Source organism: Penicillium vulpinum (genome assembly GCF_028829585.1).
Source record: "Penicillium vulpinum strain IBT 29486 chromosome Unknown utg000004l_segment0_segment0, whole genome shotgun sequence".
Taxonomy (NCBI): Eukaryota; Fungi; Ascomycota; class Eurotiomycetes; order Eurotiales; family Aspergillaceae; genus Penicillium; species Penicillium vulpinum.
In genome coordinates, this window is record NW_026643244.1 from 283,161 (window position 1) to 300,907 (window position 17,747).

Here is a 17,747-nt window from a genome sequence, read left to right on the forward strand (position 1 = left end):
GGCAATGTCTCTCTGTGCCGGAATGTATGTAAAAGCTCTGGCACAGCTCTCTGCACCTCTATTTCATAGGGCAGATAGGTGTACCTTGCCAATCTATAACGCCCGTGATCTGAGATGGATTTTCGATGTCGACGAATATATTATATATGTGAAGGTCGTTGTGCCAAAGCACACCGGTAGAGAGCTTCTCGTTTCTGGGGAGAATATAAGGACAGATTTTGAGGAAATTTTGTAGAACCGATAGTTTGGCTTCCTTGGTTGGATGATAACCGCCAGACCCGCCGAAGATACCTTGCTGAGTGTCTCCGGAGAAATCTGAGAATTTCTCTAGACATGCTGTTTCTCGCTGAACCAGTGCCTTTATCACATTTTCTGCCGAGGTCCCTAGGGAAAGGTTATTAAATTGGGTAGCTATATCAAGGTAAGGAAGACACATACAGACACATACAAGGACCTCGAGGAACTTCGACCTCTGCTCTCCTATTGTCAAACCATGCTCGCCCATTTGTAGGCCCAATAGCAAACTCATCATCGAGAACAAAGCTCTTAGATCGGGTAACATCTTGTCTCCTGAAGTGCGCCGTAATATGGGAACTGAGATCGAGCGAGTTGAGACCACCCGTGAACTTCTAGAAGTATCTTAAAAATCATAATGAAAATATCCTTATTTTGCTTGTGGCATTTGAAGAAGAATAAAACTGGTCATTTTTAGAGAGACCGAGAATCGAATAGTCATCCTTATCCCTAGCTTGTTAGATTTCTCACAGATTGCATGCCACTTCAGATGCCGGGGTGCAATTGGATTTGGAAGTTTGACGACCAAGTGTTTCATTTCGCATTGCGACAACACTTGGAATTTCCTTCTCTCAGTCGAGAAGCACCTTTAATCTCTCTCCCTCCTCTCTCCTGTCTCTCTTCTCCCTTACTCTCATTTCTCTTTCCTCTTGAAACAACGCCCAACATGGTGTCTACTACGACACAAGAGGTACTTATGTACCCTAAGCTTGCTGTCGAAGCCCTCCCACTCTCCGCCGTTGAACGCATCTTCCATCTTGCCAGAATAGAGGACACGGACTGGGAGGATACAGACTGGGCGCTACTTCGGGCTCCGCTTGAGATTGCAGACCACTGTAGTAAGCCTAACTTGGAAAGACATCTACCAAGATAGCTAATTATGTCTAGCCACCATTCTGAAAATGGTCGAAGCTGCAATTTCCAGGTCAGATGGAAGACCTGATATTGCTGTGCGGCTTCGCCTAGGTATTCTTCTTACTACTATCTATGCCACGCCTCCCAACCCACACTCTCCTAACTTAACTCCAATCCCCATGTCATCAAAATCTCCATTTTTATTCGGACCTGTTGTATACAAGGAGAAAACGCACCATCTACAAGGGTCCCCTGATTGGTTTCTTTGGTACGGTCCGTATGCAGAGAAAGAAAAGGAAAATGTGGCCATCAACTCAGTCATCGTCGAAACAGAACATGGCCGATCTACCGACGGCGTACCTCAAGCTCTTGCTTATATGGGTAAATAACTTTTCATCAAGTTTCCCGTCATAACTGACCATTTAACTAGGCATGATTCATACACAGCGCCGGGCTGAGGGTAAGGTTGACTCTTCAGTTTTCGGTCTCTCTACCGACAATGACCAGTTTCATTTTCTTACAATCGATGACAAAAGTGAAGTGAGGAGACCTGTGTTACCTATGATTCCTAAGATAGATGCCCATGCTTACGTTTTATCAGTGGTCTCAACTAGACCTGAACTATGTTCACCATTTTCAGGAAATTGTGGAAAGACTTGCCTACTTCCATAAGCACGCCTCGACCCTATCCGCTTCCGATCACAGTGATGAGCCACAAAGAGCCCAATCGGTATTCCACGCGGAAAATCGCGGAATCTATGCGGTGCTGGTCGCTTTTTCAAGCAATAAATAGATGTAAACTGGAGAATATGGCAAGCAGGATATACATGACAGCTCTGGTGGTCTTGCTGCTTTTTTTTTTTTTTTTTGAAACATCCATTAGCTCGAGATACAAAATCTTAAATTCCAACGGCTTATTGAGGCCTGATACTATACTCCGCATACTCCGTAGAGAATGTGGGTAGTACTCGTACTAAAGTGATATGAATTTGCTTTTTGAACGCAAATTTCTACCTTGCACATACTAAGAATAAACAGGTTGATATTTTCAAAGGCTAAGGAAACACTAGAGTAATCTTGTAAATGAGTACTTAAAAGGAGTCAGAGCAGAACGCGGAGTAGATATAAGAACATTATGAAACAAGGATATACGAATAACTGCACGGAGTATGGAGTACATATGCAGTTAAGAATTCATATAAGTTCATTTGAGTTACAATTGGAATATTAAATACATTTAGAACAGAGAACTCGAACTGTTTCCTTCTGGGGGGTTTTCGTTTAGTAGAATGTTGGCAAGACAAGCGGGTAAGATTTACTATAGAGGAAGCATAAAGGGGCCCACAAAGTACATATGTAGTCTCTGGGATAGATACAGAAAGGATGAAAAGCTAGAATAGCAGATCAAATGCCCAATAGTTTCACTTTCTGATACATCCAAGTCCAGGGAACAAATTAGGCATTGAAAGTATAGGCTTAGAGATACAAGTGTTCTAAAGCTAATGAAAAGAGTCAAAACAGAACGGATATATGAACATTATGAAACAAAAACATAGTGGCTAGCCCTTAGCATAAATTGAATACATAGTACTCCGTACGGAGTAAGCGATGAAGAATTCGTACAGGTTCATCGCAAGGTATTAGGTACATCAATAAAGAAAGAGAGAACACGCCTCTTTCTTTTTCTTTTTCTTTTTTCTTTTTGAAGTACTCCAGAGATTTCCCCGGCCCCAGCCTATATCCATCCAAAGCGGGCCAAGGAAGCCCCGGAGTATCTCAATTTTTTGGGATTTCTTTTCTTTTGTGTTCAAGAATCTCCACGTCGAGCGGCAAGTTTTCGAATGAAGACCTGATGGAATTTATCACATCGTTTCTCGACGGACATGCCGAAGGAGGCGTTGGACAGCCGCATCATCGTCTCTAGATCCCGGTGGCCCCAGTTGAAACGGTCCACCCATGGTTCAGTCTCCGGCCAGATGATATTGTTTAAATCCCCAGTGGGACATGCCGTGGCCAAGGAGGTTTTGCGCATCTTTCTGCGGCGGATGTTATCTTCCTCCAGGGACTCATTGCAACTGCTGGAAAATCGGTGAGCGGCTCGGAGACGACTAGGAGTCTTCGGCTTGTACTGCTCGGCATTGTGACGGGCCTTGCGGAGTTCAGAATCTTCGATTTGTGCTGCCTGGTGGTTGAAGTTTTCTAAACGGGTATTTCCAGAGTGCACACGCTGGGATACATGCTCCTCTTCCGGTGCATTTGCCAGGTGGGTATTGTCAGAGCGTACACGCTTGGAGACATGCTCCTCTTCCGGTGCCTTTTCCAGGTGGGCAGTGTCAGAGCGCACACGCTTGGAGACATGCTCCTCTTCCGGTGCCTTTTCCAGGTGGGCAGTGTCAGAGCGCACACGCTTGGAGACATGCTCCTCTTCCAGTGCGTCGCTGACTGTAGCTTGTTTGGCCTTGGTATCTTGATACTCCTGCTCGGCTGTGAGCAAGTCGTCATCGTCCTCGTCTATGATGAAGTATTCTGGAGCAAATCCGAAACTACAATTAGGAGGGTGTGGAATGACGTCGGGTGACGGTGCTCGCTTGCGTTTCTTCGATTCATTCTCGTAGCGCGCACGAACTTGCTCTGGTGAAGTTACAGGTTGGAGATCCTGAGGATTCGCTTTCCTGGCACGCATGCGCGCGAGCAGTTCTGGATCAAATCCGGGTGGGTCCAAATCATAGGAGTATTTCTTTCTTTCGACTAGTGGAGCACGTGCGCTGGCTGTCAGACGCGGGTTTGAGACTTGCGACTCTGCAATGCGCGGGCGCGGAGTGGCTGCCAGACGGGAGTTTGGGGTTTGCGACCCTGCAAAACGTGGGCGCATAGTGGGAGATGTCAGGCGCGAGTTAGAGGGTTGCGACTCTGCAATGCGCAGGCGCGGAGTGGGAGGTTCATTTTCCATTGGATGTTGAGGTTCAGCCACTAGAATCATTATGTTAACCACTAGGAATGTATACCATAATATCAAGGGGAACCTACTTTGTGTGGCCTCTGCAGTTTGGGGCGCATTATCTCGTCGCCAGAGACCAGTCACTGAGTTGAATATCCATTGTCGCCAACCAGGTCGATTTTGATTTTGATTTGGCGGGAGTGCAGAAGGCAATGAAGATACCGGAACAATGTGGTCACCATGGGGCATGGTCTCTTCGTCTGCATGATAGGCCAGAGGCTTATCATTGCCAGATCTCGCATCTTCTCCCTGCTGAGCCAAAAGCTGGGGGAAACGGTAAATTGTGCGATCAATTCGTCCGTCCCTTTCCGCTTCGCGTCGCCGCGCGCGATCCGCATACGTCCTGCGAGAGCTGCCACGAGGACGGTTTTCGAAGCCGGGTGGGGTTTGGAGTGTTAACTTGTGACGTTTCGACGGCGAAGGATCGTCTTCGGGCAATCGGTTCCGTTTCCTAGAGGATGGTTCTTCCGTGCTGGTCAGCTCGGGTTCATCCGGGATATTAAAAGTAAGAGGACGTCTGTGGGGCCAGGCCTTCTGGGGAGGCGGTGGGGACCAGGGAAGTGACCAGGGGATTCGGGTAAGCTTGTTATAAACTCCAGGCGGCCAGGCATACGGCTTCAAGGGTGTCTGCGGGAGGGACGGAGTGGGATCCTTGTGGTCCGTTTGCAGGAGCTCGCTAGCACTTCCAAATCGAAAGACCGCCGTGATGTTTCGTCCTTTGAAGATGCGATGGGGGGCGGGGACCCTGGTGGGCTTTGGGTGCAACTTACGGGTATCAGGTTGCTCTACAGAGGGAATGAGCGTAACGGGGTCTTCCTGGGGTTCGGCGGCTTCAGTCTGCTTCTTGCCCTTTGGCGCAGCCTTCTAGAAGTATGAGTTAGTTATGAACAGTTGTGACGTCTGGTTTCTGAACTGACCTTCTTCCGGCCGGCTCTCTTGGCTGGCTTCCGCTTTGGAGCTTGCCTCTGTTCAGCAGACTGTGCCTCTAGTACAGTTTCTTGTGCAACTTCTGGCGCAGTCTCGGTCGCGGCCTCGGTCCCAGGCTGTGCGGATACACTTCGCGTCTGGCGGCGGCGGCGTGGAATGTAATCCGAGATTGGCGGAATAACGTGGTTCGACCGTAGTCTCATCTTGACGAAACGCGCAAGATCGAAGAGGATTGGGGGAGGGCGAGGCTAGTAGAAGGCGAAGGGGAGGAGTGGTGGGTAGTACAAGCAAAAAGTGATAGACTTTGTATTGAGATGCAATGGATCGGTCAGAGAGATCCAAAAGCTACCAGATACATAGATCCAAAACGAGGTAGGTTCGGTCACCAAGACTCTGACGATATATCCACAGGAATGGGGATAGTTATGTTGTTGGTGATGGGGAGGAGAAGAGAAGAAGAAAGAAAGAGAAGAGAAGGGGAAATATAAACAACACGGTTGGACGCGACAACCAAATGATTAAAAGGGAAGGAGCCGTTACCTAGTTTTTCGATCAAAACTATGTAACTTTTCAGAGGAAGGCGCGACCCGGCAGAATGTTTTGTCCCAGGGCGGTGTAATATGTTGAGGCATTATTGCTCTTGTTGTTCCTCTTGTTGTTCCTCTGGTTTTCCAATTATTGTCTCCATTCTCTCTGATATTATGCATTTCCATTTTTCAATATATTTGTAGTTAATTTCAGATTTTTGATGCACTATATACGGAGTAATCTTGTCTCTTCTCTTGTTCCGTCTTAGATTGGATCCAACTTCCCCATACTCCGTTCCCGGGTACGGAGTACATAGTCCACTCTTAAATATGTACATAACCCCAAAATAGCCCCGGCGCCTCCAGGACTAGTATTCTTTCGCTATTGTCTTTTGCTCATGGGCGATGTTAGCATAGTTGCTCCATAGCATCATCATAATCTATCGGTTAAAGCCTTTATACACTTAAAGTCTGTGTCCGTAACCTAATCGAGAGATTACCATCTCTAAACACCTAAAAAAACACTAATATTAGAGCAATCTGGGAAAATTACGAGATTCCAAAACTTGTGGTCCGATAGCTAGGTAGCTACTTCAATGTGAACGTAGAAAGAGATATAGGAAAAAGAAACAATGCTATTTGTACAGATGCTCTGCGGATGAAACATAAAAATAGAGACATAGACCAACAAGTACCCCTCGCTAGCTCCTAGATAGATGATACAAGGTAAGATGCTGATACTTTTTTTTTTCAAAGCCAGCCAATCACAAAAGAAGAGAATGGTGTAAAGATACAAAGACCTCTTATTAAAACAATGCCGCTCATATGGCAATCTCTCCCTTCCATGCAGCGTCAGACAATCCCAGTGTCTCCATCAAGTTCTGCCACCGAGGACCTCCACGTTCCTTCTTGCGGACATATTGCAGCAACTTCGCGCGCTTATGAACTAGCAGTTGCAAGTTACGCTTGTTGTGTTTGTCCTTGTTGGCAGTCTCGAGGTGTCGGGAGAGGTTCATGATTTTCACAGTCAGGATCGCGGCCTGTACCTCCGCGGAGCCGGTGTCGGGTCCAACGCGCGGTGCACGTTCCGGATGAACAGGGGCAGATTCATGGACCACCCCCGAAGGCTTTGATGGCAGCTTTGAGTCTGTGTAGTGTCGCCCGAATGTTTCAATGCACTTCGTAATGTTGAGGCGCACGCGATCCTTGGTGTTTCCATTGTTCAGATTCACAATCCGGTTGATTGCTTCTTGAGCATTCTTGTGTTCTTGGTTATGCAAATTCATTGCCTCCTTCTCAACCTGTGGATCGGCGGTGGTGCGATCGGGATTTTTGAGCGGTGCGGTCAAATCCTTGGAGAAGTTGAGGGCAGCATCCAGCTCATTCGACTTCAAGTAATAGTTGAGATCCCCAGCCAAAGATGATGGGATGTGTGGGTTTGTTTGGATTGCTGTCATCTCTAGGATAAAGGGTGTCGGTTGGCTCTTGACAGGGTCCCCGAGCGAGGATTCTCGTTCTTCCGTAAGGACTTGTTGGCGGGAGACATTCGCTGCCTTGCGCTGGCGTGCCTGAGCCATCAAGAATGGGTCATGCTTCCTCCGAACTTGAACCTTGCTAGACGCAGCTCTGATAGAAGTGTTGATCGAATTGGACAGCGGGCTAGATCCGTAGGTTGATCCTAAACGAGTTTTGGTTAGCACCCAGGTAATTGAACACTTGAAATCGCTGGTTTTTGACTAGCATACCAGTCAATGCCTTCAGGGAGGACTGGACTGAGATTCGCGGAGGCATGGTGGGCGTAATAGGCGAGTAGATGGCTCTATTGCAACAATCAACTTCGCTTTTCCATCGACCTTTCGTCGGGAAATCTTGCGGCCGGAGGTACAGGTACGCTAATCCTAATCAGGATATATGATGCCCCAGGCATTAACTATCACGTGAGCGACGAGCCAAGAACGATTATATAACCAATTCCCCCCTGGAGCCCTGGAGCCCTAGCCCTAGCGCACGCAAGCGAAATTCTCCCGAATCGTGAGAGTGCAACAATTTCGCGGCTTGGCTTTGATCTTTTTCCCTCCATCACCACGACAAGAGCCAGACGATTGATCTTCCAACTCATCAATCCATCAATCGCCCAACATGGCCCCTTCCCAGCTCCCCCCGGTTTTCAACCCTACCGCGCAGGACATTGAGATGCTCCTTGCCGCTCAGTGCCACCTTGGTTCCAAGAACCTTCAGGTGCACATGGAGCCTTACCTCTGGAAGCTCCGCGCCGATGGTGTCAACGTCCTGAACATTGGCAAGACCTGGTATGCGCGAAATCAAAACGACTTCTGACTGTGGTATGGTATCTAATATATGTGTTTCACTGCAATAGGGAGAAGATCGTCCTGGCCGCCCGTATCATCGCCGCCATTGACAACCCCGCCGATGTCTGTGTCATCTCCGCTCGTCCCTACGGCCAGCGTGCTGTCCTGAAGTTCGCCTCCCACACCGGTGCCACCGCCATTGCCGGTCGTTTCACCCCCGGTAACTTCACCAACTACATCACCCGCTCTTTCAAGGAGCCCCGTCTTATCATCGTGACCGATCCTCGCACTGATGCCCAGGCCATCAAGGAGGCCTCTTACGTCAACATCCCCGTCATTGCCCTTTGCGACACTGACTCCCCCACCGACTTCGTCGATGTTGCCATCCCCACCAACAACAAGGGTCGTCACGCCATCGGTCTCGTCTGGTGGATGCTCGCCCGTGAGGTCCTCCGTCTCCGCGGTACCCTCGCTACCCGCGAGACCGAGTGGGACACCGTTGTCGATCTCTACTTCTACCGCGACCCCGAGGCCGAGGAGAACAAGGAGATCGCTGATGAGGCCAAGGTCGCCGGTGCTGAGGAGATCGGTGCTGGTGCCGTTGAGTCCGGCTTCGCTGGTGAGAACTGGGATGCCTCCGCCCCCGGCGCTGGTAACCCCGGCACTGCCTTTGCTGCTGCCTCCGCTGCCACCGCTACTGCTGGTGCCACTAGCTGGGATGCCGAGGGTGCCGACTGGGCTGCCAGCTCCGCTCCCGCTACCACCGAGTGGGCTGAGGCTCAGCCCGCTGCCGGTGAGGCCAAGTGGTAAATTGCTTCGCGGTGACGAGGATAGTCGTTGAGAGGGGGAAGTTTGATCAAAAGTTTGGCGATCCGGGATGATTGTGACGAATTCCTGGGTCCCTCGAGGCACGGGAATCGAAGAAATGCTCTTGTTTTCTCTTATACACCATCTACTCCATTCACATCAATGGATTACAATCTCCCGCAAGTTCCCTTGACATGTCTATCCTAGTCTCTGTGTGCAATTCACAAAAAAACCAAAAGAAACTGAAAAACAGCAGAAGAAAACGAGCTTTCACCGGGATCCTTTCAATCTTTTGCCTCAGTGGTCTGATCTTACCAGCACTCTTTTTTTATTTCCATGTTTTTGCGCCGGGGAGGAATTGCCATGCCAATCATTGACTGGCGCTTATGAGGGAAAGAGATCCAGTTGCTTTTATTTACGAAGCTTCTGGGGGAAAGCCCTGTGCTGTCAATTCACAAGGTGGACTTAATCGTTACCTTGGTTTCTCCCTGTGTGTATTCTAGTAATCTGAAAAGGTTGTGCTTGGTATCATGTCCAGTAGGTTTTGTAGTGTATGACTTGGGCTGTAGACTGGATCGTGTCATCAATATTTAGGGCACAATGCCATCCCTATATGTACAGGTCAGAGTTCCCCTCGGTATATTATTCTGTCTCCATGACAGTTCGATCCATACATATGTATGCATATGTATGTATGCACTGCATGGTCTAATGACAGGTCCCTTCCCTAAACAACCAGGCTAGCATGTTTTAACAACGCGTCTTAAAGGCTCACACTCGGGGCATCTTCCACGTAATAAAATATAAAATATCATCCACAGAATATGGCAAGACTGCATGTACTTGAGTGAGACATGGAAACCAAGAATGACGCCCAGCGAATGGATATACCTCTTTCTCTTCTCAGATGTCTTGGATTCCCTCTATTAATTGATCGATCACTGAGCTGATTCATTTGGTTTATACATCTGGGTATGGGAAACAAGACCGAAAATTGACAACAAAACAATCAAAGGATAACACATGAGGTGCCCTCTGTCTGGCCACCTTTTTCAGTCGTCGCCATTGCCGCCAATCTAGCGAGATCTTCAAAGGTTTCTGCGAGCAGCTCGCCTGTGACGGCCGAACACTCGGCGTATCTATCGCAACGAAGTTCCTGCGCAATACGATAGCCCTATAAAACTCAGTTAGCCAGTTTGAGGCACGAACCTCCGGCTCATAGTCACTTACCTCTTGTGGATAGATGATCCCCTCACCCTCTCTCCGTAAGTCCCTTTTCAGGCCTAGCATCATCACTGGAAGGCGCTCACCATGACCGTGCTGGAAATAACGAGTAATGTCATTTCGCCACTAAGGAGTAGCATTGATTTTCAGCACGAATTGACAATTAGTCCGAATATTTATGTGACACTTACCTCTTTTAGTCCAGCAAGTGTGTCTCGACTGGAGATATCAAAGGTTATAACAACCACATCAGGCCGAAGACTTGTCCAATGCTGATTTGGGTTGGATGTGTCATAAAGCTTCAGAGTGAATGTCTTCTTTGAGAACCGGATATGGTAAATGAAAGGTTGATCACCATCTCGTAATAGTTCAAGAGTATTTTGGTCAGTATTAGAGGCCCCTGGTGGGGACGGTCCTCCATTCTTCAGTCGACTGAATCATGTTAGCATATCCCCATACAACTTTATATATATAGCTCTGGAGATCGCCGCAGCTCATACAACGACCAGGTACTCACGCTAAAAATGTTGATTTCCCACATCCTGCGTCCCCGAGTAGAAGCAAAGAGACTGATTCGTCACTGTCCGTGTGCGGATCTGCCTCAGCCATGCTGGAATGGCCGTTGATTCGATTTATGTCCGGTAAATTAGCAAGTAAAATTGCAGAGCCTTCTCTGCGTTATAGATACAGGATATTCTATATGAGTAATTTCATCACAATCTCATTTCAGAGAACAGTAGATGCGTGGTAGGCTAGGTGATGCATTGGGTGATAAGGTTCGATGCTTGGCGAATTCAACATGGTTGTCGATTTATATATATGTATAGTTGCAGTCCTAACCTCGTCTTATTTATACTTATTGAAATTTTATATTGCCTAGCTTTCTATATTAACGAGGTACTACAGCAAAATTGATCCTCTTTCCAGTTAAATCCTCCGAGTACAGTGCTATACACTAAATACAGAAGTTTACTGGAATAGAATGCATGTAATTAGAAAACCATATTTTTGGTACCAAAAATACGCCAAACAGTGCTCCGCGGAAGTTTTTCAATTTCTGATCCCCGCCGGTTGAACATCCACACCAATCTAGTTTGGCCTCGGTCATTTGACGTGGTATGTGGAAATTGCCCGCGAGACTATTTCCACTGAGTTGCAACCTACAGCAACCCCTCAGACAAACCCGACACTTGTGGCAATCTCACACTTCCACACCCCAGACCATGGCGGACACCAACATAAAAGACCGACCCGACTACTCGTCCTGGAGTAATCCTAGTCTGATCGCGCGCATCACAGAGTTAGAGCGCCAGCTATACTCTCAGACGACGGAGTTCAAAGCGCCGACGAAAGAGCCGTCGCAGATACCATACTCTTCTTCTGCGCCCATCTCTACCGACGTCCAGGAACCTGCAATCCCTCTCACCGAGTCTTTTAATACTTCCAGGAAGCGACCGCACTCTCCCCCAGACAGCGATACTACCCCGGTACCTGCGCCGACGCGGTTTGTCAAAGCCCCGAAACCCCCAAAACCCGATCGCGATTTTGACCCCTCCAAATACTCGACGCGGTTCATTGCACTCAAGTTCGCATATCTGGGACAGGCATACAATGGACTTGAACATACAAATGGCAATACCACGCCTCTGCCTACCGTTGAAGAGATTCTGTGGAAGGCATTGAAGCGTACACGGCTCATCTCCCCTGAGACCACCTCTGATCTTGAGCCAACCGAGAGAGGGGAGCGCATCCCCATGCATCCCTATCACCTCTACTGGGATGGATGCGATTACTCTAAAGCAGGTCGTACGGATAAGGGCGTGAGCGCTTTTGGTCAGGTTATTGGACTGCGGGTCCGCAGCCAACGGCCTATGCCTAAGTGCCCTGCTGAGGGCGAGGATGCGATGAATGTTGACTCAGGATCTACTGAAAAGGAGTGGGATGATGTAGCTGATGAGATGAGCTATATCAATATCCTAAACAGGGTGCTTCCGGAAGACATCAGGGTCCTGGCGTGGTGTCCTAACCCACCGCCTGGGTTTGATGCCCGCTTTTCCTGCCGGGAACGTCGGTATAAGTACTTCTTCACCAACCCGGCGTTCTCTCCGACTCCTGGATCCATTGGCTTCCAGAACCGCGCCCAGAACGGCAACGGACCACGTGCTGAATTCCGCGAGGGTTGGCTTGACATTGATGCTATGCGCGAGGCAGCTAAGTATTTCGAGGGTCAACATGATTTCCGGAACTTCTGCAAGTTGGACACCAACAAGCAGATTGATAATTTCGAACGCATTATCCATCACTCTAGTATCGAAGCCGTCAATCCCAAGGTCAGCCCGGTGGGCTATGTTAGCCAATCTGGATTTCAGGCTAAAGAGGGTTATGTGCCCGAACCGGATTTGACGACTCCTAGCACGGTTTCTCAAAGTATCCCTCAGGTTTACTCGTTTAACCTCCACGGTTCTGCCTTCTTGTGGCACCAGGTGCGACACATGGTTGCAATTCTGTTCCTAGTCGGACAGGGACTCGAGTCCCCATCCATCGTCCCTGAACTGTTGGACATTGCTAAGAACCCGCGAAAGCCGACCTATGCGATGGCTGATGATGCTCCCCTGGTCCTTTGGGACTGCATTTTCCCCGATATAAAGTCTGGCAGTCGCCTGGATTCCTTGAACTGGGTATATGCTGGCGATAATCCTGCAAACTGCAAGGGAAGCGCCAAGGGTGATAGCAAATTTGGGATGCGGGGCACCGTTGAACGAATGTGGACCGTCTGGAGAAAGCGCAAGATAGATGAGATTTTAGCGGGCGCTCTGCTAGACTTGACTGTCAGCCAGGGTAACCAGAACGTGGAAGACCTCGACGACCAATGGCTGAACGCAGGATTTTCCAAGAGATCAAACAGGGGTGCTAAGATCTGGTATGGTGGAAATGAGACCGTTGTTGGTGGGAGATATATCCATGTCGATGAAAAGTCCAAGATGGAGACCGTGGAAGTTCAAAATGCCAAAGGACTTATCGTAAAGCAGCGCAGACTAGCAAAGGGCGAGGCTGCAAGGGCGACACTGGAATGAACCTCCTTGTATATATTCACTGACAGAACCTCGAACCTCCGGGTTAGAGTAAGATAGGCTTTTGTATAAACACAAATTTCTCTATGCAAAGGTTCTGGGTATATCATGACTTCGCATCGTAAAGACACCGCCGAGAACCTCTCCAAACCTGCTCTAAAATCTCTCGCTTAGGTAACATATGCTAGTCACAAATCAGCTTTGGAGTACATACCGCTGGGAATATCACATACCGGGAAGACCACCAGGGCATCAGGCTCTCCTTCGACAATGACCGCCAAGTAGAAGCGGACTTCGAAGCCCTTGAAGGCTTCGTGAATCACAATGTCCTGGATTTGCGTGGTAGGAATAAACCTCGTTGAGGCGGTAGAAAGATATGTCGAGGACGATGTCGAAGTCTGGATTCCGAAGCCTCGAATAACTAAGAGTGATTCCTCTGTCGAACAATCAGCCATGCACCGAGAAAGCCAACTCTTCCTTCTCAGCTTACCGGTATAACTTCTTCTGAAAACACCATATATAACCAATGCACCGACCGCAGCGATTGCCAGTGGGTTGTATGAATCTACCAAGCGACACAATTTGGACCCAAGCGGGCTCGACCACACGGCTGGCCAGCTTATCACCCTCCCATCTTCTTGAAAGAAGAAATTTCGGACGCGCGCGATACCCACACCGATAACGAAGAAAAATAAAATGGCACGCAGCAGGACTTGAAGACTAAATAGGATTTTGGCGGGGGAACTCGACCGCTGGGGCGCGTTTGATACCGTGAAAGAGACAGTCGTTGGAGAGGGACGCTGAACCTCTAGTCGGCCTGGCATTTTGGGTATGGAGGAGTCAGTTAGAAAAAAATAAAAAAGTCAGAATTAATTGACAATCTGCACCGCAGCCTGCCCATTCAAGAGGTAGATCAAAAGTGCCGAGAGATCCAAAATGTACTTTACACAGGAGAGCTCCTAATGTGAATAAACACGCTAATCTAATTTAGGGCTAGCGGGTATACCTACTCCACTAGTAGCTGCATCTCATCACGTGCCTCGCAGCTTCTCCGTTTGGATTACATCTGGGCTTGTCGGGCACGCACCCACGCAACTTCATCTTTCCTCCATCCGCAGTCATGGGTGACCGATCACGAAGCAGATCTCCTCGTGCGAGAGAAAACGTTGATAGAGAGCGCCCCAGAAAGACAACTGGAGGCTTTCGGTGGAAGGACAAAAGCCGCAGCGACGATTCCCGCAGCGACGATCGCAGATTAGAACGAGGATATCGAGACCGACCACGATCACCACGACGCGACCGCGAGGGTGACAGGTATGGAGATAGACCAAGAGATGGTGACCGCGACCGAGGCCAACGACGTGATGATCGAGATGCGCCGCGCGAAGACCAGGAAAAGAAAGTGAAGAAGGAAAAGAAGGAGAAAAGGCCGGTCGTTGCGCAATCCTCAGAACCCATGATTGTAGTACATGTCAATGATCGACTGGGAACCAAAGCTGCAATCCCTTGTCTTGCCTCAGATCCGATCAGTATGTCTCTTTTTACTGTTGATCGTTACCAGTGTGCTAACGTTCTACACAGAGCTATTCAAAGCCCAAGTGGCAGCTCGAATCGGTCGTGAACCCCATGAAATCCTTCTTAAACGCCAAGGTGAACGTCCTTTTAAAGATCAACTTACACTAGAGGATTATGGAGTGAGCAACGGAGTTCAACTTGATTTGTGAGCCTCAACCCCCCGCCCACCCCCCCTTTCGGGTTCTGGGACTTGTAATACTAATTCTATTATAGGGAGGTTGGAACTGGCGAATGACGGATTCCAGGAGAGACTGCACTCGGCGGAATAGTTATGCCAAGCTCTTTTATGTTTTTTTCTTTTCTTAGTACATACAATCTTGGGGACCGGAGCATAGGAGTCACGCATGAATACGTTTCCCTTTTTTATGCTTTCCAAAGCGACCGGGGATTTGAACAGAAAGCATGTATATCTACAGACGGGAACCAATGGAAAATCCGAAGCAGTAAACCTGCTGACCATCTACTACGTTCCTGTCTGCTCAGAAGCAATTTGAAAGGCCGTTTTCTGCGGGGCCCTGCGTCGTCACGACATGCGCTTTACCCAATGCGGATTATTTGCCACCTGAGGCATCAACAACCAGGTCCGCTCCACTCCAAAGAGGCTTTTTTTCCCATCGCGGGACTCACCGTCGGTTTTTTTTTTATGTCTTTGTCCCTCGAAGTCTTGATTCTTGTTCCGCCATGAGGTAGCATTTGTCTCCGATTTCAAAAATTGCTATACTTTTCTTCTCTCTTTATTTTTACTTCCTTGACTGCTCACCGAGATCGCCCCCCAGATTTTCTTCCCCCTCCACACTCGATCCCTCCGATCCTGATTTCCTTCAGGTCGAGCGTCCTTCCCCTTGGTCCTTCCTACTCCAATCCTTGCAACCCATATATTCACAAACCAAAACACCATGGTTCGCAATCTTGTCGTCATCGGAGGCAACTCCCACCCTCAGTTGACTCAGAGCATTTGTGGTGTTCTCGGTATTCCCCCCGCGGAGGTTCTGCTCTCGAAATTCGCTGTGGGTGAGACTCGAGTTGAAATCCAAGAGTCTGTCCGTGAAAAGGATGTCTACATTATTCAATCCGGCGGCGGAAAAGTCAACGACCACCTGCTAGAACTTCTCATCACCATTTCCGCCTGCAAGACTGCCTCGGCCCGGCGAGTCACCGCTGTCCTCCCTCTTTTCCCTTACTCTCGTCAGAGTGACATTCCATATGACAAGGCCGGAGCTCCTCTCGTCAAGTCATCTGTGGGAGGCAAACATGCCAATGGCTACACATTCGAGAGTACCCCCCCGACCCCGGGTCCTGGTGGAAGATCTGAAGGTCTGGGCATGAATGGAATTGAAAACCTTCAGAAGAGCCTTGCCAGGGCTCAGATTGAGGACAGCACTGGTAGTCCCGTGAAACGGCGGGGAAATGGTCTACCCCGCAGCGACACCGGGGATTCCCTTAAGTCCTTGACCAACGGCACTGACGACACAGCGAGCACCTCCTCCAAGATCAACTCCTTCCAGCCGCGTCCCGGTTACAAACAGTGGGTTGCACAGGCCGGCACCCTGGTGGCAGATCTCCTTACCTGTGCTGGCGCCGATCACATCATCACTATGGATTTGCATGACCCACAGTACCAGGGATTCTTTGATATCCCAGTCGACAATCTCTACGGCCGACCTCTTCTGAAGAGCTACATCCAGCGCAACATCCCAAATTACAAGCAGGCTGTCATCGTCAGCCCCGATGCCGGAGGTGCCAAGCGCGCTACGGCAATTGCCGACCAAATGGGCATGGAATTTGCCCTGATCCACAAGGTAGGCCTATCGAATAGTTTAATCTTCCTGTAACTCGCTAACAATTTGTCCAGGAGCGCCGCCCCACCAAAATCACCGACCGTCAAAATGCCACCATGATGTTGGTTGGCGACGTCCGTGATCGGATAACCATTTTGATTGATGATTTGGCTGACACCTCGAATACAATTACTCGCGCTGCTAAATTGCTCAAGAAGGAAGGCGCATCTCAGGTATACGCCCTTGTCACTCACGGTATCCTGAGTGGTGACGCTATCGATCGCATCAACGCCAGTGCTCTTGACAAGGTTGTTGTGACCAACAGCGTGGATCAGGTTGACCACCTGCGCCGTTGCCCAAAGCTGGAGGTCCTGGAAGTCGGCCACGTTTTCGGCGAGGTGAGTCCCATAGGCCCATCTTATTTTGCATAATATACTGACTTATACTCCAGGCCATCCGCCGTGTGCACCACGGTGAAAGTATCAGTGTTCTCTTCCAGTATGATTGATCGCTGTCTAAACCTTTTTTTCTTTTTCTCTTATTCTCCGATATCCTAAAATTTCCATGTTTGCTCTACACCCTCAACATCAACCCCCCCTGTCATAGATTCAGGCTCGCAGTAGACTTGATACGCTGGATTTGTTCTGGTATTCTGTGATTTCTTGATTTCTCGCTTGCTCTCATCTGGCTTTGGCTGGCTTTTTTTTACCTTTTTTTTGAATTTTGTCATACTATCTACCTCTGCCACACCCTTTGCCATCTGCACATATGAGCAATGAATGTTGGATTGAAATTGAAGATTTCCTTTTCAACATGCATGTAGTCGCCAGTCTTGGACTAGACTATCAATGTGGCTGATCTGTGTACTTCATGGAGACGTAAGACTTTCCAATATTGAAGCTCATGCATGTCGGTCTGTTCTTGATTGATCACGATTTTTGATCCTTGCATATTATACCGGATATTGTCTGGCGCTCGAACCCTTTTCCTTTTCCATTTTGGTGCTCGCCTATTGCGCTCGGAGTGCATGATTTCATGGACTCCTACCCATCTGAAGAGTGCAGCCACCTGATCCCTTTTACAAAACATTTGGGGACAACAATACCCCGAGTCGTGTCATATATTTGCCCCGAACAAAAAAAGAAGCTAACTAATCGTTCCCTCGGCCGCATATGTCATCATGCATAGGCTATCGTTGAAGGACGCGCATTTTCTACTGTCCATATCAACCTTAATTTTTGCGGAATTTGAGCTGCTAGAATGAAGCGTACGCAGGAAGTCGTCTATCCCGAAGATTGATTTACTCGCGGAACTCAAGCCATATTACGAGAAAGCTACATTCGTTCTCAAATATCATCATAAATACACCGGAAGAATGTGTC

The 17,747-nt window shown here is 48.6% G+C and overlaps 10 protein-coding genes across 10 annotated transcripts; 5 read left to right on the forward strand and 5 right to left on the reverse strand.

Annotated features, from left to right (window-relative positions):
- Positions 1-58: 58 nt before the first annotated feature.
- N7479_008649 (Aminoglycoside phosphotransferase) lies at positions 59-629 on the reverse strand (the record flags this gene model as incomplete). The annotated part of the gene is made up of 2 exons (XM_057256342.1): positions 59-384; positions 449-629. Coding segments are annotated over 2 exons (507 nt in total), but the record flags the coding sequence as incomplete, so codon positions are not given.
- A 332-nt stretch (positions 630-961) lies between these two features.
- N7479_008650 (uncharacterized protein) lies at positions 962-1,942 on the forward strand (the record flags this gene model as incomplete). Its single annotated transcript, XM_057256343.1, has 4 exons — positions 962-1,133; positions 1,183-1,530; positions 1,580-1,689; positions 1,751-1,942. 4 exons carry the CDS (start codon positions 962-964, stop codon positions 1,940-1,942), a joined length of 822 nt encoding a protein of 273 aa, XP_057103801.1.
- Positions 1,943-2,956: 1,014 nt separating this feature from the next.
- N7479_008651 (uncharacterized protein) lies at positions 2,957-5,277 on the reverse strand (the record flags this gene model as incomplete). Its single annotated transcript, XM_057256344.1, has 3 exons — positions 2,957-4,119; positions 4,177-5,011; positions 5,065-5,277. The coding sequence occupies 3 exons, from the start codon at positions 5,275-5,277 to the stop codon at positions 2,957-2,959; spliced, it is 2,211 nt and encodes a 736-aa protein (XP_057103802.1).
- Positions 5,278-6,422: 1,145 nt separating this feature from the next.
- On the reverse strand, positions 6,423-7,392 carry N7479_008652 (mitochondrial 37S ribosomal protein uS15m; the record flags this gene model as incomplete). The annotated part of the gene is made up of 2 exons (XM_057256345.1): positions 6,423-7,279; positions 7,347-7,392. 2 exons carry the CDS (start codon positions 7,390-7,392, stop codon positions 6,423-6,425), a joined length of 903 nt encoding a protein of 300 aa, XP_057103803.1.
- A 249-nt stretch (positions 7,393-7,641) lies between these two features.
- rps0 (40S ribosomal protein uS2) lies at positions 7,642-8,744 on the forward strand. Its single transcript, XM_057256346.1, has 2 exons — positions 7,642-7,910; positions 7,979-8,744. The coding sequence occupies exons 1-2, from the start codon at positions 7,741-7,743 to the stop codon at positions 8,718-8,720; spliced, it is 912 nt and encodes a 303-aa protein (XP_057103804.1). The 5' UTR covers positions 7,642-7,740; the 3' UTR covers positions 8,721-8,744.
- Positions 8,745-9,726: 982 nt separating this feature from the next.
- N7479_008654 (uncharacterized protein) lies at positions 9,727-10,550 on the reverse strand (the record flags this gene model as incomplete). The annotated part of the gene is made up of 4 exons (XM_057256347.1): positions 9,727-9,891; positions 9,948-10,067; positions 10,133-10,373; positions 10,459-10,550. The coding sequence occupies 4 exons, from the start codon at positions 10,548-10,550 to the stop codon at positions 9,727-9,729; spliced, it is 618 nt and encodes a 205-aa protein (XP_057103805.1).
- Positions 10,551-11,164: 614 nt separating this feature from the next.
- Positions 11,165-13,015, forward strand: N7479_008655 (pseudouridine synthase DEG1; the record flags this gene model as incomplete). Its single annotated transcript, XM_057256348.1, has 1 exon — positions 11,165-13,015. The coding sequence occupies one exon, from the start codon at positions 11,165-11,167 to the stop codon at positions 13,013-13,015; it is 1,851 nt and encodes a 616-aa protein (XP_057103806.1).
- Positions 13,016-13,118: 103 nt separating this feature from the next.
- On the reverse strand, positions 13,119-13,836 carry N7479_008656 (PIG-H family GPI synthesis protein; the record flags this gene model as incomplete). Its single annotated transcript, XM_057256349.1, has 3 exons — positions 13,119-13,196; positions 13,246-13,448; positions 13,503-13,836. The coding sequence occupies 3 exons, from the start codon at positions 13,834-13,836 to the stop codon at positions 13,119-13,121; spliced, it is 615 nt and encodes a 204-aa protein (XP_057103807.1).
- Positions 13,837-14,132: 296 nt separating this feature from the next.
- N7479_008657 (ubiquitin-like protein HUB1) lies at positions 14,133-14,822 on the forward strand (the record flags this gene model as incomplete). The annotated part of the gene is made up of 3 exons (XM_057256350.1): positions 14,133-14,541; positions 14,594-14,732; positions 14,801-14,822. The coding sequence occupies 3 exons, from the start codon at positions 14,133-14,135 to the stop codon at positions 14,820-14,822; spliced, it is 570 nt and encodes a 189-aa protein (XP_057103808.1).
- A 661-nt stretch (positions 14,823-15,483) lies between these two features.
- N7479_008658 (ribose phosphate diphosphokinase subunit PRS5) lies at positions 15,484-16,873 on the forward strand (the record flags this gene model as incomplete). Its single annotated transcript, XM_057256351.1, has 3 exons — positions 15,484-16,386; positions 16,440-16,763; positions 16,817-16,873. 3 exons carry the CDS (start codon positions 15,484-15,486, stop codon positions 16,871-16,873), a joined length of 1,284 nt encoding a protein of 427 aa, XP_057103809.1.
- Between the last annotated feature and the right edge of the window lie 874 nt (positions 16,874-17,747).

Excerpts from the sequence above, each read along its gene's own strand:
- rps0 (XM_057256346.1), top strand. The coding sequence starts at position 7,741 with ATGGCCCCTTCCCAGCTCCCCCCGGTTTTCAACCCTACCGCGCAGGAC. Across the intron at positions 7,911-7,978 it reads CTGAACATTGGCAAGACCTG|GGAGAAGATCGTCCTGGCCG; the intron begins GTATGCGCGAAA and ends TCACTGCAATAG.